Source organism: Myotis lucifugus, unplaced genomic scaffold (genome assembly GCF_000147115.1).
Source record: "Myotis lucifugus unplaced genomic scaffold, Myoluc2.0 scaffold_775, whole genome shotgun sequence".
Classification (NCBI taxonomy): Eukaryota; Metazoa; Chordata; class Mammalia; order Chiroptera; family Vespertilionidae; genus Myotis; species Myotis lucifugus.
The window spans coordinates 193,259-215,760 of record NW_005871823.1 but is presented as its reverse complement, the minus strand read 5'-3'; the positions used below and the strand labels follow the sequence as shown (position 1 = coordinate 215,760).

Genomic DNA, 22,502 nt, shown 5'->3' with positions numbered 1-22,502 from the left:
TTCTCTCATCCTCCTATCTCGATCTTCATTCGTGTGAGGTACGTTATTGTGGCGTCCTCCGACAGAGAGATGTATAGAGAAGGGTTGAATGTTTGGGCACGTCACTGATGGGCGTGGGGGGCACGTCACTGATGGGGTGGGGGGGACACGTCGTGTCTGTGTGGCCCATGAGCTCAGGAGACGGATGCTGACTCAGCGGCACCCCCGGCATCGGCTGTGAGAAGCTCTGAGGTGGCGGACCAGCCCGAGGCAGCGGAGCCCTCACTGCACAGGCCCTGGGTCAGGCTCCTCGCTGGCCTCTCTGTGCCCAAGAGGACATATGAGAAGGACGCACGGACAAGCCTTTCCTTACAGACACGGCCACGGGCTCGCGGGGCTGCTCCTGTACCTGCTCGAAGTCGTCTTTGGCCGAGGGAAGGTCAGGGGCGACACGGGGGTCCCCCAGATGCTTCTCCATCCTCTCTCCACGCACCACCGTTGTCTTGACGACTTTGCTGACACGGCGGCCCTCCACGGGCTCCGCCTGGAACTGCGAGGCCTCGCACAGGGCGCTGGGCTCGGAAACGGCCACCTAACGGGCAGGGACACAAACACAGCTTCTGAGGCCAAGGTCACTGCGGGGCGTTGCTCTACAAGGAAGCCCGCCCGCAAAGGCTGCAGAGCTCCCCCGGGTTCCAGACACGGAACTTCGGGCAGAGCAGCAGCTGGGAACGAGCCCGTCAGCACCGGTGGTGTCTCCGCGGGGGCTCTGTGCGCTCGGCCCTCTAACCCTCGTGAGTCCCTCAGAGGCCTGTCGGGAGTCCGGTGAGGCGTGCAGTGGGGACCCCCACCCGCGCCGGCTCTGCCCCGTGGAAATGGCTCTGCATCCTGACGGTCACGCGGCCCAGGAGGGAACGCTCCGGATGTGAGGAGCCGCAGGCCCGACTCCAGAGCACCTCCCGTGAGTCACGACAGACGCGTGAGCGTGTGGAGGAAGCAGAGCAGGACGCATAGGCGTGTGTCAGAGAGAAGGGGCCCCTTCGAGGGCAGGCGAGCTGCCCAGGTCCTGGCTGGGCTCCGAGATGCAGCGTCTGCTGTGGGCACCACACACAGGCCTCCCCGCACACTGCCCCCTGCACACAAGCCAGCCCTGGGCCTGACGTGGTCCTGCTGTGGCCCATACGGACTGAACAGCCACAGGGACGGGAGGACCACGGCAGGCGTTGGGCACGCGTGCCCCTGGCGGCTGCTGCAAGCTCTGGCTCACCGTGGAGGGGAGTGAGTGCCGCCGAGACCTGCGAGAGGGCGCCATCACCTTGGCCAGGTCCCACTCGCACCCCATGTCACACCCCACGCCACACGTCCACGCCACACATCTGTGTCACACTCCACACACCTCCACGCCACACATCAGTGTCACACTCCACATACGTCCACGTCACACATCTGTCACTCTCCACACACGTCCACGTCACACATCTGTGTCACACTCCACATACGTCCACGCCACACATCGGTGTCACACTCCACATACGTCCACGTCACACATCGGTGTCACACTCCACATACGTCCACGCCACACATCGGTGTCACACTCCACGTGACATGCTCGTGTCATAGATCTGTGTCACATGCCACAGCACACACCCACATCATACATCCACACGACTCTCCACGTCACATGTCCATGTCATACACCTGTGTCACATGCGTCACATGCCTATGTCACACTTCTACATCACTCTTGACACCACACACCCACAAGTCCACACCACACGCCCACACTCCCCAACACACTTGGCCGTCAGCCTCAGCCTCAGGACCTCACCTCCGCCTGCTCCGTGTCGCTCCTCAGCACCACACGCTTGATGACCTTGGAGTAGGCGTCCGCGTCTGCGAGGCTGACGGGCTCCTGGGGCTGCCCCTGCACGGTGACCTCCTCCCGCTCGGTGCCATCCGAGGACACGAACCGCCGGATGACCTTCCTGGTGACCTGGGGGGACGGCACCCTGAGTCTTGTCCTGGAGCCACAGGACGGGGCCTGGGGAGGGGGGGACATACCTTCTTCACCACCGTGTGCCCGTGCTCGTCCACGTATGTCTCTTCCGTGACTGTTTCTGGGGGCAAGTCAGGCACGTCGTCTCCCTGCAGAGACAGGCCCACATCAGCGGTGGCCCTGGCGGGGGGGCACCGGCTCCCAGGCCAGAGGGCACACGTGTTAGCAGTTAGCGGAGGCAGAGAAGCGTTACCGCAGGGCCAGGCCCCGACACAGAGGTTTGCAGAGAGAATGTAGGTGCCGCCATGCCCGGGGGAGCTCCGACCAACGTCAGCTCAACACGCAGACACGTGGACAGAGACGGCACATGGGCTCGGAGGGCGGGCTGCAGACGTGTCAGCGCCCCCGCTGTTGCCCGGGAGCAGCCACGCGCATTCCTCGGCAACAGCACTCGGACTGTCCGTGGCTGCTCCCCAGGCCGCCAGCGCATGCAGCCCGCTGCCCTGGGCAGCCGTGCGCGGTCACTGTCCCAGACGTGCGGCCTGAGCAGCTGGTACCTGAATGATCACCCGCCGGCGGACAACCCTGGTGGTGACCAGCGCCTCCTCATCGGAGCTGGCTTCCAGCTCGCCCAGCTCGGCCGTGAGCTCCTGCAAGCGGAGGCAGGTGTTATGGCGCCGGGGGACGCCTTTGCCACAGGCCCGGTGTGAGCTCACACGTGCTCCTGGAGGTTTGTTCACTGCGCTCTGGGGCTGCGCCAACAGGGCACAAAGAGCTGCACACGAGGCTCGGGCTTCACAGAGAGAGCATGGCTTCTTGCGCAGCGAGCGAAAAGAAACCCTGGCATCCAGTCTGACCGAGGCCCTGGGCAGGACCTGCGGTGAAACCAGTGCTTCTCACCTGCCGGGACTCTCGCTCCTGCTACACACAGGTGGGGGCACAGACCCGCCCCCGCCCCCGCCCCCCGCCCGCTCTCGGGCTGCGGCTGGAGTGCCTGTCCTTGGTCTCGCCATGTCTACTGCTGCTGCAGATGCTCCCATGGACCAGGTTCCCTGCGCCTCGTCCAGGCAGGGATGGGCCTGCGGGGCCTGGGGGTGTCACACCCACTCGCAGAGTCCAGCCAGGACGGAGCCAGACGTGACCTCAGATTACAACATACGTCCTGGGAGCCACATGCCAACTCTCTCCCTGTGGAAGGTTTCTCAAGGACAAAGAAAACAGCTACATGTCCCCACATACTTTAACATGCCACTGGTGTTTCTAGATTCCTTTCTGCTGCAGAAAAAGACCTCAAATCTAGACCAAGTTATACACTGAAAATGCTCAGGAGCCTGTTGCCTAGAAACCGGGCTGGCAGGAACCTGCAGACATTCTATCCTCAGGGCAGGGTCCTGAGGGATCAGGGTCGTGAGAGGTCAGGGTCAAAATCAGAAGCAGAGAGAGCGGAGGGGCCTCCCCAAGAATACGGGGCCGGGGCCTGAGTGAACGGGCGGGCACGGAGTGACGTGCCAGAAGGTGTTTATGTGCAGAGAACAGACTAAATGCGGGGATTTACCAGATCACTGTGCCAAGTCTAGACTTCAATGAGCTTATGGATTCTTAGGCTCAATTTGGCAACTTTTAAGCCCAAGCATCACCTATGAGTTCTTTTACTAGAATTGACCTCAGCCAACTCTAGTGAGATGAGCAATTCTCTACAGAGGCCGACATAGAATAAAGACCCATGTGGGCTGAACTCATTATTTTGTAACTGCAGAAACGGGGCTTCTCATGCCAGCTACACTCTTCGATGGCTGCTGCTGACAGATGTCACCCTCATCCTATCCTATATAATAAAACCCTAATATGCAAATCAACCGGTGGAATGACCGGTCGCTATGACACGCACTGACCACCAGGGGGCAGACGCTCAAGCCATCCCTACACCCACACCTCAGGATCACAGCTGACGAGTGCAGCAGAGGTGGCAGGAGCCTTTCCTGCCTCCGAAACAGCGCTAAGGACCCCTCGGGGGTCCCGGACTGCGAGAGGGCTTAGGCCGGGCTGAGGGCCCCCCCCACCCCAGTGTATGAATGTCATGCACCAGGCCTCTAGTAGTAAAATAAACCAATAAATGCAGCTCTTCTGCCCAAAGATATGCTGAATTATTAACTTTCCCCCCAAAATTTTAATTCTTTCTTCTAACTCATTCTTTCTCACTAAGACAGGCACGGATCCTTTAAAAACACTTTGACATATAGAATGTTTTTGAATTCTAAAAGGAGAAACAACACCTAATTTAATTTGCATTAAATTAAATTGAATTCAAACAGATTCACACTTTGTGTAGGAGAACGCCTACGCCTACTACATTGTTGCTGAAAATGCAGCTTCTCCCTCTGCCCCCCAAGTTCAGGATCCTGGGGGGAGGGATGCCAGGGAGCAGTGAGGGGTAGGAGCCATTCAGACCTCATGTGGGGAATAAACGGTTTACGTGAATTCCTATGGGTCTCCACTCCCCGCTCCAAGGGGAAGGGACGCAGCTCCATCTCACCTGTGACACCTGGCAGCAGCAATGCATGCGGGTGGGAAGCCCCTTTGCCAAGCCATCCCTACACCCACCCCCCGGCCCCAGCCTGTCCCGCACCTGTCACGGCGGGTCCCAGGCCGCTAAATGTGAAAAGCCACCTCAGGATGTGGTTTCGGCTGGTGGTCATTTTTTTCAGCAAAACGGTTTCCAGTGATAAAATGTGGGCGAATGTGAAGTGGCGAGAATGGCACCCAGGCCATGGGTTCTACTCACTGGAGCCCCGACTTAAAAAGGATGGAGGTGCACGCGGTCCTGGCTCCCTCACCCGGTGGCTGTGCAGGGAGCACATCAGCCTCAGGGAACACCGGGAGAGGCTGTCCACGTGGCGGGAAGGGCAGAGGGCTCCTCACCTTCTGAAACGCCGAGTCTGCATCGAGGCTCTGGAAGGCCGGTGGCTGCTCATCGGCCGACTCCACGATCACTAGGCTGTTCCTCCTCGGAGAGCCGGCCTCCCTGAACTCCTCGGGCTCCTGCACGAGGGGCGAGTCTGCCCGCTCCCGGGGCGGCGGGGCTGGCTGGTGGGGCCTGTCCTCCTCGGGGGTCCTGCTGGGAGAGCCTGGGGCTGCCGTGGCCTTTGTGGTGTCTGGCCCTGGTGTCCACGGGCTGGTCACACTGAAAGGGAAGGCTGGGTTACAGCGAGCAGGTGCCCCCTGCCCGCCGAGACCAGGGCCGCAGAGGGGAACACGGACCCCCTTCCTAGTCACGAAGGTCAAATAGGTTAGTGCATTAGAACGACATGTAAGAATCCCACGCAATGGGCAGTGTAGAACGACAGCTCAGGGTGCAGCGTGGCTGAGAAAGATGTTTCCAAAGGCTCACGCAGGCAGGCGAGTCCCGTCTCCTCCCCCCTCCCAGCACAGACACCGTCCTTTATCCTTCCTTTGCTGCCTGGAGGTGAGTGAAGAGTCAAGAAGGGCTCCCTAACGGATCTGTAGATAATAAGGCTTGCGAAGCAAGAATCAAAATTTGGCAAAGTTTGTGAAAAGCAATAAATGCACGGGGTGAACACGGGCACCGGGCTGATCAAGCAGGGAGACTCTTCCTCTGGGACACGGCGACTTGGGAGGAAGCTCTGTGGCCTGGAAGCTGCTTCTATGGCTGTGGAGGACGTGACTCGGCCGCGATCTCGGTCGTTTCCATTTCCAGGGAGAAGATTCTCTGCTTTCTCGGCTCCTTTGAAACCCGCGCTGCCACTCTCTGCCTCTGCGCCTGGCCTGGCTCCCTCCCCTCTGCCCCCTCCTCCCCCTGCTCTGTGCCGGCCCCTGATGCCTGCTGGAGGGTGGCTCCTCCGGAGAAGAGAAGAGACGCTCACTGCCTGTGTTGGCCTCAAGGCACAAGTTCACAAAGGGCCTGGGACGCTGCCTCAGCCTGCAGAGGGGCCAGCGTTCTGTGTCCATGCGCCGTGCTCTACGGCCCTCCCTCCCTCCTGTGAGTGTCTGTACTGCAGCCTCAGCCACCTGGCTGAGCAGGAACCAGGGAGCACCCCCCACTCCCCCCCCCCCTGCCCCCACCTCCCAGCGCCGCTCTGCTCACCCTGCTGCCCTGCCACCCCAGGCGGCCGTGCGCTCCCATGGAAGGAATCTCAGTGTAAACCACCCTTTCCCAGGCGTGCCGGGCTCCCACCAGGACAGGCATTAGGAGCACGTAACTCTCCTCACTGAGCCCTGGCCTGTGGGGGTCGTTAGGAAGGCCACCGTCCGCACCCCGGCCCCTGGCCACGCTGTCCCCGGACACTCACCAGCACTGCGACTGCGGCCCAGGGGCCGGCTCCTCGGGCGTCCCTGTCCCCGCCAGGCCCCCGCGCACCCGCTCCCCAGCGGGGCTGTCCCCGTCCGTCCTGGAGGTGCCATCCTGGACCGTGGAGTAGCCGATGGAGAGGTCTTCGTCAGAAACGATTGGGGGGTGACCACAGGCCTCGCCTGCTCTGGACACTGCGTGCTCATGGGCCTGGGGGTGCCGCGCGGGCAGCTCGTCCTGCAGCACTGAGAACCCTGCGGAGGACAGCGGGTCAGGAGCGGCTTGACGCCCGGCCACGCTGGACACCTTCCTGAGCTCCTGAGTGACTCCACGTGCCCGTCCTGGGGGGGAGGGGGCCCATAGCGCCAAAGCTGACCCAGATTCTGCCTGCCTTTGACGTGCAGGTCCTGCGGGGCCCGCGCAGAGAGGAACCCACAGCCACGCAGAGGCTGGGCCACAGGAGCAGAGACGGAGGGCGGGAACGAGGAGCTGCTGAGGGGATGTGGAGAAGAAGTGAGGCAGGAGCAGCAGCAGCAGCTGAACGCTCTGCAGGTGAGCAGGTCACTTGGGGCTGTGGGTGCTCTGGGGGCCCCTGCGCGAGGCCCGACACCCTGGCCCGGCTGCTGTGAGGGCTCTGGGAGGCGGAGGCGGAGGCGGAGGCGTGACGGCCCCACCCATTTACTCACTGACACCTGACAGCCTGGAGGAGCCGGGAAGCCCTTCCTCATGGGACTGGAGGGCAGGCAGTGGGGAGGCCCGGAGGGCGCCTGGGAGGTCTCTGCAGACCCACGGGGCTGAGATGGGAGGACTGCCCACGCGGGGACAGAGGGCGGCCTGAACCGGGGGGCACATTTGCCGTCACTGAAACCCATGCAACTTGAGCGCTGCCGAAGGACAGAGCAGGAAGCCGGGGAAAGGCAGAGAGAGAGGAGCAGAGCAGGGGCGGGTGAAGAACGTTCTAGAAGGAAGGGGCTGGTTCTGTGCGTCAGACGTGACTAAAGGCAAAGCAAGAAGAGCATGGGAGCCACGGGAGGATTCACCGCGCGGCATGAGGCCCTGGCCACGCGGCGGCCACCTCTGTTTGGAGGTGCCCAGAGAGCTGACTTGGGGGATAGGCGGGGAGCAGATTCAGGGTGTCAGCGCTTTTGAAGAGATCACCTGTAAGACAGGCGGGGAAACAGCCATCGCGCGGGCACAGTGCGGTGAGCATTGTCCGGCTGGGAGCCCGGGCAGCTGTAGGGGTGACGCTCTTAACTGGACAAAAGACCAGGGTCTTAGCCAAACTGAGAGTGGGCGGCCTGCAGGCCTGAGATCACGCAGGCAGGAGATGGGGTGCCTGAATGTGAGTGTCTGCTTGTGATTGTTCCTATTCCTTACAAATGTACGTTTATTGATTTCAGAGAGGAAGGGAGAGGAAGAGAGACAGAAACATCAATGATGACAGAGACTCGCTGATCGGCTGCCTCCTGCACGCCCCCTACTGGGGACTGAGCCCACAACCTGGGCCTGTGCCCTGACTGGGAATTGAACTGTGACTTCCTGGTTTAAAGTTCAACATTCAACCACTGAGCCACGTCGCCGGGCTGACTGTTCCTACTTTTTCTAAGAAACACGAAGCCTGATCCTCAGCTCAGAATGAAGTAGTGAGCCACGCTGGCAGCGTGAAGGAGAAGAGGAGCTGTGAGACTGAGAAGAGAGGAGAGGGGGCAGAGTGAGCCGCCTGGGGATGGAATGAATAGGAACTTTGATGCCAGAGGTCCTAGTGGGTCTGAATCACGGCTGTCTGGAGCAGGTGAAGTCAGGGCCGCGCTTCCTGGGAGAGGGGAGTCGAGGGGCCACGGAGACAGGCACAGTCTCATAGGCACAGCACAGACGTGGCAGCTGAGCTGGTGGGAAAGACGTGGAGCTGAGGGGAAGCACTGGTGGGTCACCCCAGTCCGTGGCCGGGTAGACAGAAGGTCTGTCCCCTTCAAAGCCATGTTGAAACTAGTCCCGAGGTGGTGGCCAGCAGGTGGCCGTTGGGAGGGAGGGTGCTGAGGTGAACCTGTGGGGGTTCCTGCCTGAGAAGGGCGAGGGCGCAGCGGGAGGAGGCATCCCCAGACTTCCTGTCTCCACGACAGAGAGAAATCTCTGCTTTAAGCCACAGTTTTTGGTGCTGCCTTCCAGCCAAGCTGAGCCTCTGATGAATGAACAAGGAGTGATTGGCATGGGGCACCTCTCAAGGGCAGGGAAGCCGCAGGGCAGCAAGGAGAACGTGTGAGCAGCCACGGCGACCCCCCTCTAGGCAAGGGAGGCGGGCCCAGCTGCTTGAATTAGCCACAGACGCACACGCAGGCACACGCACGCACACACACGCGCAGGCACACTGCCCGACCTTCGCTGTGGTCCAGCGTGATGGTCTGCTCCATCTCGGCGTAGCTGTGGCTGGCGCGCTCCGGGAGCGGCTCCGTGCTGGTCTCCAGGAGATGCACAATGTCCATGCGGTTGATCTTGGTGAGGCATTCGATGAGGCTGGTGTCTGGGATGTGAAAGGAAAGCATGAATTGCATGGGGGCGTGCTCTTTTGAAAACCACCTTCCTTTAGCCCCCTTACTAAAATGTTGTTATTTGTACAGGAAACAACAAGCCCAAATAGAGTCATTTGTAAAAAGAAGCAAAAAGACAAACAGCAGATAAGCAGGAAAAGTGTGAACCGGCCTGGGTACAGCCTCGCAGCAGAACTGCCAGGTAACGGACAGGACCCGTCAATTCTGAACTTAAGACAAAAACCGAAGACTCGTTCAGCAGGAGCACAGCCCCCTGTGGCACGGGATATGCTCGTCACAGGAAAAGTGCTTGCTGACCCTGTGAAGGTCAAGTCTAGCGGTTCCCTCTCTTCTTATTGTTGAAATCCTGCACAGGCCCCCAGATGGTGAGGAGAGGTACGGAGACAGAGGTGAATAAGGGGACTCTGGCTGGAGCTGTGGAGACGCTCAGGGAAGCGGCCTCTGGGACCAGCGAGGGTGGGAAGTGTACGTGATCGCCGAGGTCAGATGGTCACACACAGCACTGGGAGAGTACCTGCTCCCCCCAACGTAAGTTATTTAGCGGTACAGGCAGGAGCAGGAGGTACAGTCACTGCCAATAAAACACGAGAATTAACACAACTGTGTCTATCATCAACGTTTAGAAAACGTAGGACGTTAGTAACATTCCTGCCTGGCTGCTGTGGCTCAGTGGTTGAGTGTCGACCTATGAACCAGGAGGTCAGGGCTCGATTCCCGGTCAGGGCACAGGCCTGGGTTGTGGGCTTGATCCCCAGTGTGGTGCGTGCAGGAGGCAGCTGATCCATGATTCTCTCTCATTGCTGATGTTTCTCTCTCTCTCCATCGCCTTCCTCTCTGCAATCAATAAAGTCTCTTTTAACAAGTAACGTCCCTGATAGCAGTCAGGGCTGCCGCCCTCCCCCCAGTGACACTGGCCACAGGAACCCAACGCAGGGGTCTCAGGACCAGAGGTTTTAGAGACGCTGTGCATGTTCTTGTGGCGGCAGCCGTGCTCGGCACCTGTCATGTGACCCGATGGAAGGGCAGGAAGGCGCGTGGGACGCCACCTGCTGCCCCCCCGCCCGTCCTGCCCGAGCCGCCTACCGGTGGCGAGCTTCCCGTCCCGCTCCAGCCAGTACTTGAGCAGCGCGTGGCTCTGGTCCTGCAGGGAGTTGGGGTTCTCCACCCGGATCTGGTGGATCTGCTCCTCGGAGAAGTCCAGCTCTCTGGCCAGTTCTGGAAGAGAAGCCGCCGCCTGTGAGCGGGAGCCTGGGAGCTGGCGCCCCCACGCCCGCCGGGTTCTGGGCAGGGGCTCTCCGTGCTGCACGTGACGGGACCACGGTCGCCACGCAGGAGCACGAGGCGCACACACCTTTGCTCTTCTGATGCTAGTTCTAGACTTCCCTTAAAGCTGCATCCAGAACTGTTCACTGTCCTGGTGGAAAGAGTAGGCTGGAGGCTCTGGTGATAAAATACGTGCTATGTGGTCCCGTTTAATTCCAAAATGCAGACGAGACCATTAGTGCCGACTCCTACTCTTAACCAACGTTATGGGAAACAAACCACTGCAAAGGAGACGTGGGCCGCTCCTCACCCGTCATCCTTCGGGACAGACGTCTTCAGCACCGTCATCCTGTGCTCTGCCCTGCACTTGGCACACACTGGTTGTGGCTGCATGACGGTGGCTGAATCAATTCCTGTCTCTGACTTGATGTCACATAACAGTCTAGGAAGACTTGCCCTAGGCTTGTCCTTGTCAACACGGACATGCTGCGTGGATGCCTGTGCTCTGCGGGTGTGCGTGTGCAATGAGAGGTCTGCCTGGAAGGGCAACGTGCCAATACCTTTCAGAATTAAAATGTAGCCCAGCTGGCGTGGCTCAGTGATGGGGCATTGGCCTATGAACCAGATCACGGTTTAATTCTGGTCAGGGCACATGCTTGGGTTGCAGGCTGGATCCCCAGTCGGGGGGGTGGGGGTGTGTGTGCAGAAGGCAGCCTATCGATGATTCTCTCTCATCATTGACATTTCTCTCTCTCCCTTCCTCTCTGAAATCAGTGGATTAATACACACACACACACACACACACACACACACCCTTTTACCCAACAATTCCACTCCTAGCACGTGCCCTCCAGCTTTGCTCACAGAAATATCCCAGTGCACGTGTACTGATCACATTAGCAGGACACAACCATGTGCCCAGCAGTGAAGACCACTGGCAGTTACAGCACCTCCACAGAATTCAATGGTCATTTAAAAGGATGAGCTGGATGCGTCTCTGGTGAAGGACTATTTATGAGATTTAAGTAAATTTGCTTCTTTTTAAATAAGAGGCATGCATGTGAGCACTGCATGTTTTCTGAATGCATGGACGTCCCAGCAGTCACCTTTGGGGCATGAGGTCAGAGGACCAGATGTAGGCAAGAGACTTTTTTACTTTTCATTTTCATACCACCGTGTATGGTTGTAGGGTCTTACTTTTCAATATGTCTAATGATATTACATTTAATATGTATGTACATATAAATCTAAGAAACAAAATAGCCCTGGCTGGTGTTTTTCAGTGGTTGGAGTGTCGGCCCATGGACCAAAGGGTCGGTCACAGGTTCGATTCCTGCTCAAGGGCACCTACCTGGGTTGTGCAGGTTCAATCCCTGGTCCCAGTTCGGCCGCTTACGGGAGGCAAGCAACCATGTCTCTTTCACATTAATGTCCCCCTCCCTCTCTCCCCTCCCCACTCCCTCCCTCCCTCTCTCTCCAAAATCAATGGAAAAATATCCTCTGGTGAGGATTAACAACAACAACAGAAGAAGAAGGAGGAGGAGGAAGGGGGAGGAGGAGGAGGGAGGAGGAAGAAAGAAAAAAACAAAATAAAGTAATTCTGAATGTTACCTATTCAATAAGTCAACCAGGGATATTTGCTGTCCTTCCTTCCTCTGAATTCCTCAATTAAATAAATCTGAGCAGTTTTTAAAGAAAATGGCTGTTTTTCCTGCTTCTAGTCACTTATTGCACGTTATTATCTTTGCTATGGGCATTTTGGTCTCCTATTCATCAACAAATCTTTAAGAAACTTAACGACGACAAACATTAATTTTACACCATTTGTTTCAATCAGGTAGTCACAAGTGATACAAGAGGAAGTCAGACCAAAAAAAGGGAAAGAAATAAAAGGAAGCCAGAGGCTGTAACCTGTCCAGCCCTGGCGAGGTGAGAGGGAGCCGTGATTTATAAATCATACTGATCTCGGGACCCACTTTTCCTCAGTAAGTCACTGAACATGTATTAGAGTTCCTACTCTCAAGCGTCCCCGTTTCTCACGGCCACACGCACTTCAGCATTCGCCCAGAGCCACCGTCAGCACCGCTCTCCACGGAGACCGAGACACAGCGTCCAAAACAAGGAGCCCTGGTCAGTCTCACATGAAACACGAGAGGGACCTCCGGCAACGGTTTTGAAAACCAGCCTCTCCCCGAAGTTCAGCGCCCACAGCCCCAGAGGAGTGCTGTGGGCGGGCACCTTCTTAGACTCTCCCATAGTCTCCTACTGTCCCGAGTCCCGGGCGAGAGGCCTGCCCCAGTTCCCAGGACGTCCACAGAGCCCTGGTCTCCTACCCTGCACTGTATGCTCCTCGCTGTCCCTCGGGTCTTCCTCAAGGGAAGGAAAAGGAGACTTTTCTCGTTGTGCATGACCCGTGGCTGAGGCCACCTTGTCATTCACAACCAGCGGGCTTTGTTGGAAAGTGGCCGCTCGTGTTACCTGTCCAGCTGAAGCCCAGGTGGTCGGCGATGTAGGCCAGCCGCTCCTCCATCCGCTCCTGCGCATCCTGCTGATCTGCACAAGGTCAAGAACAGAATGGCCATGGCTGTCTGTGCCGGGAGAGGATCCCGCACTGACCATCCACAGAGAGGAAGTCACTTGTCCAAACAGCCGATGGTCGCACCATCGCCCTATCACCCTTCCATCACCGAGTGTGTGTGCCTGGCTTCTGGAATGGAATGGGAGGAAGGCTGAGACATCATGGAAACCACGTGCTTCCCATCTCTCCAATCAAGACCAGTCCCTGCACGAATTCTGAAGCTGTGATTTCTAGCCAGCGTCACACTCCCCTTCCCGATGGCCCCAGAGAACACGCCCACCAGGAAACGATCGCCCTCCTTGTCAGATGCCCGTGAGCTCGGAGCTGGGCTGCAGACGCGGAGGGAAGGGTCAGGCCTCCCCTCGCTCCAGACCACACAGGTCCCTCCCACCGAGGGTCACATGAGACTGAGGCCTGGTCTGGCCCGAGACCACACCTGCCTTGGCCTTGGTGAGCCTGGGGGAGGGCAGTGAGGGACGTGTTTGCATGTATGTCTTTTGGGCAAAGTTTTTGTCTGCTTACCAACAAGCAAGCGCTTCTATCACCCCCACAAACTGACGTTCCATTCATGTTTAACCCCACTAATGGATGGGCAGTGTTTTATATCACGGTGTGTGACAACCTCTATCACGCAAATTTAAAAGTCCTGGTCTTTATTGCAGAGATACCGGAAGCTCCGGGGCCACTTCTCAGCACCATCTGAGGTTTCCATGGTGATAACTCAGCGCCATCGGCCCCTCACAGTCCACTAAGTCATGCACAGCTGGAGTTTTGTTGTCTGCTGCTTCCAACCGGGCCGCGTCAATGAGAAGCACCGTTTACCTTACGCTGGTGTGTGAAAATGTGACCAGCAGGATCTGAAATCCAATCTTTCTGAATCAAAAACAGATCCACTAAACTGGAATTTCCTATGTGAAATCTTCTTGAGCAAAGGACATCCTAATGATGACAAAAATTACGTGTCAATTATCTTCAAGTACAGAAAGGTGAAGAAAAGCCACGGATCCAGATAACGCAAACAAACCCAACACACTTCGGTGCAAGAGCAGGCGTGCTGGGCTGCAGGCGGGGCCCGGCCCTGCAGAGCAACAAAACTCCCTGTGGGCGCGGCTCGCGTGCGACGGCCGGCCGGACGAGGCAGGGCCGTGGCCGGTGTGGTCACGTTCCCACACGCATTCTCACGGCTCAATCTTGAGATTGTTTTCACAGATAAGAGTGTACAGAGAAAGCACACAACACGAAGGGCTCACACAAACACAGGAGCCTCTGCGGAAGCTTAAAGAAAACGAGACTCGAACCACCAAAGGAAACAGACAAACGGCACAGCGACACGGCTCGTGACATGCGGGGCCCAGGGAGCCCGGGGGGCAATACCTTCCGTGAGGTCATGGCCACTCTCATCGGGGATGCGCTCAATCAGAGTCTCAATGGGCTCATCCCAGATGGGCCTGGCGTCAAAGATGTCCTCAGGGCCCGCGCGCTCGGGCGCGGCAGGTGGCAGGCTCTCGATCACCGAGGCTTCCAGGGCGCTACTGCTCTCGTCATCCGAGACTGCCTCCTGCTCCCTCTCTGCCTGGCTGAGCCTGTCCACTAGCTTGGACGCCTCCTCGCTAATCTCCTCGAAGAACTCTATGGAGTCCCTGTAAAGGTCAAGGAAGTGCTCCCTGCTCTCCCGGGTGGGGCTTGGGGCCCCCCTGCAGGAAGATGGGGCGCCTCTGCTCTTCACCGGCAGGCGGGAGGCAAACATCTTGGGTCTCGAGGCTGCGGCCTCCGACTCGAGCGCGAGCTCCTCCGCCCACTCCCCGCTCTCCGCTTCAGCCTCAGCACAGCTTGGAGCTTTCGCTGGACTTCTGGTCTTTGAGTCCCAAGGCCTGGCCTCTGAGCCAGAGGTGCCCCTGTCTTCTGCGGCCCTGCCTGGCACGTCCTGTCCCTGAGGAGGCCCTGTCTTCTGCAGGGAGGAGTGCAGAGGCGAAGGCTGCGGCCCCACTGCGTGGGGGGGCGCCTTCACCGGGATTTTAGACCTGGGCTTTGTCTCCTGCTCGCTCCTGTCCTCGCCTGGGCTGGGCAGCAGGCTCTCCTCTGCAGGGGCCGGGGCGGGGACAGCAGGGGGCACGGGCCGGACCAGGACCTGGGACTGGCTCTCCGAAGGAGGCACGCTCTCTGTGGCTGCCGTGGGGATCTCAATGACTGACTTCTGCTCCTCCGGGGAGGAGTCAGGAGAGCCACCGTCCTGTCCTGAGACTCCAGACCCAGTGACTGTGGAGTCGTCCATCAGGACCTGGACAGCGGGTGGAGGAGGTGCGGCGCCCCCGGGCATGGAGGGCAGGTCCTCGGCGCCCACAGAGGCAACCAACGTGTCCAGGGGGGCTGGGATCCCTGTCGGGGAGCAAAAGTGACTATCGGAAGCCGGGGTTCCCTCTCCCTCCTCACTCAGGTCAGAGGGGAGCAAGTCAGCCAGGTCTGTGTCTTTTGATTCTGAAAGTGCCAGTGACCGAGCTGGTGTCTCCGGCCCTGAGGGCTCGGCGGCAGCCCCGTCTCCTGCCACGTCCTCAGAGACTGTCTCCTCCTGGGAGTCCTGCCCGATTTGGAAAAAGTGAAAACCGTCATCGGCGTAGGACCTCTTTGTCATGTCGATGGCGCCGCTCCGGGTCATCTCGAACAACTTGCCCTCCTGAAACAGGAACGGGTTCTGGTCACCGGTTGGGGTCCCCTCTTCGGTGGGGGTCCGGGCCGGCGTGGTGTCTGGGGTGGTGCCCTGGGACAGCCTGTCTGCCATCAGACCGAACACCTTCTGCTCCTCCTCCTGCACGCGGGCCTCAAAGGCTTCGTCATCCTCGCGGATCTCGCTCCAGGAATCCGAGTCCACGTGGCTGGTGGTGATGACGACTGTGCTCACCTGTTCGCCGGGGACCGCAGAGGCGCAGGGCTGCGGGGGCCCGACGGACGCAGGGGCGCCATCCACCTGCGTCTCCCACAAGGTGCTTTCTTGTGTGGATTTCATGCTCTGGCCCTCAAAACTGCACTCTCTGCTTGAAACGGTGGCATGGGAGGAGCGGGCCACCGCCACACCTTCCGCAGAGGACGTGATGGTCACAGAACACGCTTCTGCCGAGTGGAAACTCGTGTATCTCACCTCTGTCTGGGTTTTGCTCTCTTCGCTGGAGAAAAAAGACTGGGGAGGAACGTTTTCATACGGGCTTGTGACGTGAAGGTCACAGACGTCTTCGGTCCCGGCTCGGTCGGAGCCTGGGCCGTCCGTGGACAGTGTGTCTGTGTGAGTGGTGGTGGCGGCGAGCGTGGGGCAGGCCCTGGGGAGCCTCCTGGGGGCGTGGCCGGGTCCTGTGGCCCCCGCTTCCGTGGTGGGAGGTGCAGAGACGAGGTCTTCATCTGACCCTCTTCCTTCAGATGCTGGACCATCGGGCCCTGGGGGCGGAGGTGAAGAGCCTTCGCTGGGGAGCACAGCTCCGGGGCGCGCCTCTCCCTCCGAGTCCTTCTTCTCCGGGGGCTGCGGGGCCGATGGCTCCTCCCAGCCAGCCAGCTCCTCGTGGACCTCAGCATGGGGGGCACCACAGGGACTTGAGGGGCTGGGCGAGGCCCAGCTGCCTGTGCTCCCCGCTTCACACCCGAGGCCCGCACAGAGTTGGGGCTGGTCAGCATCTCTGTCCAGGCCGTCGGAGGCTGGGTCCGGGCCCCCGGGGCGACCCACCTGGCTGCCTTCCGGCGGATGAGGTGCGCACGCTTCTTCTCCCGACGCCCCGGGCCCCTCAGCATCCTCCCTCACCCTGAACGTGTACTGCTTGGAGGCGGTCGGCTGGAAGGGCATTTCCTCGGGGCTGGAGCTGGAGTCCACGCTGGATGGGAGTGGGGACGGCGGTTGCACGTGGATGACCGGCTCCGGGAGCAGGCCTGGGTCGGCGCCCGCTCTCTGCAGCCCCAGCTCCGGCTCGCTCTCCGAGGAGGAGGATGTTGCCCTGCTGCCGGCAGTCACCACCACAGGGACGTCACGCCTGTCCTCGGTGTGCTGCCCACACGGCCCGCCCACATCCGCCGGACGCTGGGTGTCGGGCTGGGAAGAGGAAGAGCCCTCGGGCTCGGGCTCTCTCCGGTGGCCCCTCTTCTGCTTGGCTTCTAGCTCGAGCTCGTCAAAGGTCTTGATCTTGGCGGCCATTTTAAACATCTCCTCCTCAGGGGTGAACCTCTTTCTCTCCCCGTTTTCCATGTCCTCCTCTGCGCATTCGGGAATCACAGCTGGTTTGGGGGGGCTTGTGTCTGAGGCCTTGGGGGTGACCTCGTAGCTGATTTCTTCGGAGCTGGGAGTGTCGGGGGACAGGGGGCTCTTCCCTGAGCTCTCCACGAGGGATGTCTGCTCGAGACTGTCGTCCTCGGCGCTGCCGTCGGGGTCGCGGAGCAGCCGGGCCCGCACGGAGGCCCCCTCGGAGAGGAGCTCTGCTCTGGCGACAGCGGCAGGGAGAGGAGAGTGGCCCGGGAAGACGCCGGCCTTCACCTTGGGCTCCACTGGGCTGCCCTCCAGGGAGTCGCGGCACGGGGACTCGCGCAGGGGGCTGGGCTCCAGGGAGTCCGGGGTTTTGTGGGAGGAGTTGTCCTCCAGCACGGGGCTGGCCTCCAGGGAGTCCTGGTGGCTTACCGCCAGGGACTCGTCGGCCCCGGGGCTGAGGACCTCGGTGTCGGGCTGACGGAGGGACAGCTCCAGGCCTGGAGGGCTGCGGGGGGCGGCCTGGGCCTGGCCAGTCATCACGGGGGCCTCGAGCTCGGGACTTGTGGGTCTCTGAGCTCGGGGCTCAGTCCGTGTCTCGTGGGCAGGTGGACCGTCCTCACCGGGCACGTCCTCAGTCAGACGGGCAGGAGCCTCCTTCGCTGGGGACACAGCGCAGTGGCCCAGGTCGCCGCCCCCGGGGGTGGGGCCCGTCTCTCTGGGAAGGTCCGGGGTGGCCTCCTTCACACCGCTGGCTGCGGGCTCAGCGCCCCCGGTGACAGCCACGCCAGGCTCTCCGGCAGCGTCGCCAGTGTCTTTGGTGGAGGACCGTTCTTCACCCGAACGGCTGTCTGTTTCCAAGGGGGTGGTTTCACTGGGCTCCCCAAGTTGCTCCTGGCTTTGCTTTGGTGACAAAGAAAGGCTCTCTGGGCTGGTCTCGGGGGTCTCGGCCAGGCCCTCGTGCTTGTAGCTCTCCTCTGAGCTGGCCTGGGGGGTCCCCTCCATCAGGCTGCCACATGGGGACCCCACCGCCCCCTCCTGCCGCAGGTTCTCCCAGCTGCCATCCAGGCGGAAGGCCAGGCCCGGGAGCAGCTCCCCGCTGTCCGGCTCCGGCTGGAAGGCCCTGGGGAAGGGGCTGGTGAGCACTTGCTCCGGGACCAGCTGCGCCTCCGCCGGCTCCGGCTCCTCCCGGTGGCAGAACTGCTGGTACCGGGCGTTGTCCTCCAGCTCCTGCCTAATCACCGCCGAGAAGTCGGTGGAGGTTCTGCGGTCGGGGCTGATCTGGGGGTCCCCATTGCCCGGCTCGTCCGGCTCCTCCCCGAGGGCCTGCCCCACAGGTGGCGGCATCGTGTGGCCCGACACCGGCTCCTTCCCTCCAGCGGCGTTTTCTCTCGGGCTAGAGGCACCTGTGGCCACAGCTCCCGGGAACCTCTGGCCGGGCTTGGGGGGCGGACTCCCGGTTTTCGGGGTCTCTCTCTGGGCGGGCCCCTGCCCCTTTTCTTTCTCTGCCCGAGCCCGGCCCTTTTCCTGTGGCGGCTTTGGTTTGGGGGATTTGTGCTCGAAGAGTCCGGCCTTGTGTTTGGACGGGTCCTGACCTGACTGAAAGGCCTTCATCAACTCCCGCACGGACATGGTCTCCTCGATGCGCTCGGTCCTCGAGGTGGGGGACACGGGAGCTGCCTTTTCCGTTTTCCCAGACGGGGGCGCCGAGAGGCGCTTCTCCGCTTTCCCAGGGGCTGGCCCTGGCGGGTGCTTTTCCGTCCTGGCCGCCGGGGACACGGGCAGGCGCTTGTCTGTCCTCCCCGGTGACGCAGGTGCATGTTTGTCCGTCCTTCCCGATGGAGATGGCGACGCAGGTGGGTGTCTGTCTGCTCTGCCTGAAGGTGACACAGGGGAGTGTTTCCCATTTTTGCCTGACAAGGATGCAGGCGACGGTCTGTCGGTTTTCGTTGGGGGAGACACGGGCGAGTGTTTGTCGTTTTTCGTTGAGGGAGACACGGGCGAGTGTTTGTCGGTTTTCGTTGAGGGAGACACGGGCGAGTGTTTGTCGGTTTTCGTTGAGGGAGACACGGGCGAGTGTTTGTCGGTTTTCGTTGAGGAAGACACGGGCGAGTGTTTGTCCGTTTTACTCGGTGGTGATGTGGGAGGATGCCTGTCGGACTTGGCGGAGGCGGTGAGGGAAGAGTGTCTGTCTGCCTTGGAGGCCGGGGGGGCAGGTGCCCGCCTGTCGGACTTCAGAGGGGGCGAGGCGGCTGGTGGCAGCCTGGGGCTGGCCCTCCGGGGCACTTCCTCTCTGCCCTTGACTCTGACGGGCAACTTGCTTCGACCTTTCTGTTCGTCTTCCACCCGCTTCTGAAGGGCCTTCACTTTGTCCTTGATGGAGCCGATGGGTGTCTCTTCCACCAAGGGCGACGTGGCCTTCCCCGCGGGCTGCGGCTCCGGAGCTAACCCCGCGTCCTCCTCCGCGGACTCCTCGGAGCTGCCCTTTCGCAGCCCCAGCTTCCCCGTGCCGGCCTGTGCGCCCTCCTCTTTCTGCGTCAGGTCTTCTCTCAGCTTCCTCCGCGCGGGCTTCTTCACGCCCAGGCCCGGCTTGCGCTCCTTCTGCGCTCTCTGCGTCCCATCTCGGGGAACGTCCTTCCCTTGGCTCCCAGCGCGCCCGGCCCCGGCCGCACGGGGCACTGGCTGCGGGGCCCCTCCGGGAGAGGCCGTGTAGGAGCTCAGGTCCTCAATGAGGTAGTTGACCAGCCCCGTGGCATCCTTCTGTCCCTGGGCTGGGGTCTCCCTCGCTAGTCTCACTTCCACACAGGGGACCTCGGGGACTTCCAGGGGTGCCCTCTGCTTGGCCTCCGCTATCTCCTCGTCACTGACAACTACCCACTCCTCGTCCTGCTGGGGCCCCGGCTCACGGCCCTCCCCCTCCGAGCACCCCCCCCTCAGGATCTCGTTCACCTTCTCTAAGTCCTCCTTCACTTTCTCCACGATTTCAAAGGGCTCCCCCGGCTCCTCCTGGGAGGGCCCAGCCGGCTCCTTGTCCCTGAGCGGCCCTGCCCTGTCGGCCGCATCTGTGGTCAGCAGGGCACTCATCTTCAGCAGGCCCTGTTTCATCTCAGAGACTTCCGAGAGCAGGTCCGGGCTCGCCAGGGCTGGGGCCTCAGTGACCAGCTGGCTTTTCAGGACAGATGTTTCTGTCGACTCTGTCTCATCATCTTGGATATGCATGGAAAGCATTGGAAGTAAAATGGAAATCAGACAAGAAATTGGCAAATGTAACCAGGACCAAGGACACAGGGTCTTCCTGGCGCGGTGGGAGGGACAACAAAATGGGCAGGGTGGCGGATCCACGAGGTCTCAGGAGACAAAGCAAAGCAAGGCTAAGGGGAACTGAAAGGAAAATGAGCAGGAAATAACTTGCTTCACTCCTCACTTGTCGCACACCCACACTTACAACAGCGCTGAGACCAGCCGTCGACACACACGCCGATGGCGTCACAAACCAACACAGAGACAGGCAGGGACAGCACATGGAGGCATCTCAAGATTGTTCAGACGGCACAGATGGATGTGGAAAGAAAAATACACGGAGGAGGGAACGCAGCATCAGGAACTGCAGAGCCCATTTCCTCTGGCAGAAAGCCAGGCGTAGCCAACGCAGGGTGCGCCTCGGACCGCACGCAGTCTGGAACCGGCTCCGTTCGGCCACACAATGACTATACCCCAGGTCTCTGAATCCGCTGCAGACCGGCTTTTCAGCTAAGGAAATGCACACCTAACAGTGAGACACAGGCTCTGGGGCGGAGAGGCCTGGCCCTCTCCTCGGAGCCGCCTCCTTGTTTAGACACTTACAGGAAAGACCAAGGAGGGAAGAAAGGAAAAAAAAGAAAAACCACAAGACAACCGTGGTGAGGACACATCTGTGAGTCCAAAGTTAAAACGTGATGCATAGCAACCCCAGTCGGAGACACGCACACAGACACACACAGCTGTGTAAGCCAAGTTATTTCCATGCAGAGCGGAGGCGGGTGAGGGGAGGCAGGCAGGGGGTGGTCGGGAGGGACAGACAGCGGGACCGACTGTGGGGAAGCTCCGCCACCACCCACCGCCCAGCGCTGGCTGCGGGTGCGGTGCTCAGGGCGCGGCTGGTGGGGCCCAGGCAGGGCAGCCGCTCAGGGCTCAGGGACAGCCCCTCCTCAGCCCCTCAGGGACACTATTTTACACCCAGCTGCATGTTATTTAATAATCACCTTTAAACTAAAATAAAGCCAAACATCAGTCTATATTTGAAAATTTAAAACAGTCACAACACCGAGGGGGCCAGGGAGGACCCAGGCTTTACGGCAATGTGGCGCTTTTCTTCATCACGATGGAGCCTGATGCTTGGCTTCAATTTTAATCCCCAAGTTTGTATCCAAGGAACAAAGAAGCTGGCCGTTTAAATGCACACAGTGGTTCTGAACAGGAAAGGGGAGAGCAAAAAGAAATCTCTTTAAAATAGGAACTGTCCCACTCGCGTGATTCAGTGGTCGAGCCTCGACCTATGAACCAGGAGGTCACGGTTCCATTCCCGGTCCGGGCACAAGCCTGGGGTTGGGGCGTGCAGGAGGCAGCCGATCAATGAGTCACTCTCGTCATTGATGTCTCTCTCTTTCCCTCTCCCTTCCTCTCTGAAATCAGTAAATATATATTTTAAAAACAAAAAATTAATGAAGGCAATCTAACCTATCATCTTTTTAATAAACGAAAAGTGCCTTCTCTTGAAAAAAATAAGTATTTGTTGAGAAGACAGTCTCTGTAATATCCATTTATAAAAATATATTAAAATAATTTGTATCAATATAGATTTGCTCAAACATAAACCAATGAAAACATCCAGAATTTCAAGTGTCCTAGTCCCAAATGCTGCTGTACCATGAGGGGGAGGAGACTCACTGAAAAGCTCAGATGACCGTTTCCAAGCCCTCAGACCACTGCTCGGGGCCAGACGACCACGTTAACCGGCTCCAGGTTTTCTTCTCTTGGAAGCACCACCCCGAAATGTAGCTCATCAAAACAAATCTTAAATGAATGAACATTAAAAAAATAGAATTTCTTCTGAAGCATATGGGGCAGAAAAGCAAAAATAAATACATAAATAAAACCTAAAAAATTGCCAAGCTAGTGTGGCTCAATGGTTGAGCGTCAACCTATGAACCAGGAGGTCAGGGTTTGATTCCTGGTCAGGGCACAGGCCCGGGTTGTGGTCTCCATCTCCAGTAGGGGGTGTGCAGGGGCAGCCAATCAATGGTTCTCTCTCATCATTGATGTTTCTCTCTCTCCCTCTCCCTTCCTCTCTGAAATCAATAAAAATATATTAAAAAACTACAGAATTCAGGTTCTTCCGCACAAGAAGCCCAAACTGCCAGAACAGGTCGGTGACCTACAAGGCTAGCATGCCGCGGCTCCGGCGGGTGCGAGGGCTGGGCGCAGGCCCCAACACTGCTTCTCTCTGCGCTGGGTGGTTCGGGGACCTGCATCCTTGTGTGAAAGGCGCTCCATGACGACACAGCTGTGTGATTAGAAATCCCGGAGGTTTTACTGTGGGAACCCACGGCTCTTTTCCCGGAAAGCTCTCCCAGAGTGCGGCC

The 22,502-nt window shown here is 59.4% G+C and overlaps 1 protein-coding gene and 1 long non-coding RNA gene across 2 annotated transcripts in view; both read right to left on the bottom strand.

Moving 5' to 3' along the window:
• The window catches only part of LOC111823960, a 6,694-nt gene extending 6,127 nt beyond the window's left edge, over positions 1–567 (bottom strand). The window contains exon 1 of the long non-coding RNA XR_002827070.1: positions 389–567. This is a non-coding gene — a long non-coding RNA (uncharacterized LOC111823960). The remainder of the gene's footprint in view (positions 1–388) is intronic.
• Positions 568–1,795: 1,228 nt separating this feature from the next.
• ANK2 (ankyrin 2) overlaps positions 1,796–22,502 on the bottom strand; it is a 132,613-nt gene continuing 111,906 nt past the window's right edge. Inside the window, exons 45-52 of the mRNA XM_023746971.1 lie at positions 14,043–20,087; positions 12,569–12,643; positions 9,911–10,042; positions 8,656–8,799; positions 6,283–6,535; positions 4,895–5,156; positions 2,041–2,124; positions 1,796–1,972 (exon numbers count right to left, since the gene is read on the bottom strand). Of these exons, the coding sequence (XP_023602739.1) occupies positions 1,796–1,972; positions 2,041–2,124; positions 4,895–5,156; positions 6,283–6,535; positions 8,656–8,799; positions 9,911–10,042; positions 12,569–12,643; positions 14,043–20,087 (7,172 nt within the window). The remainder of the gene's footprint in view (positions 1,973–2,040; positions 2,125–4,894; positions 5,157–6,282; positions 6,536–8,655; positions 8,800–9,910; positions 10,043–12,568; positions 12,644–14,042; positions 20,088–22,502) is intronic.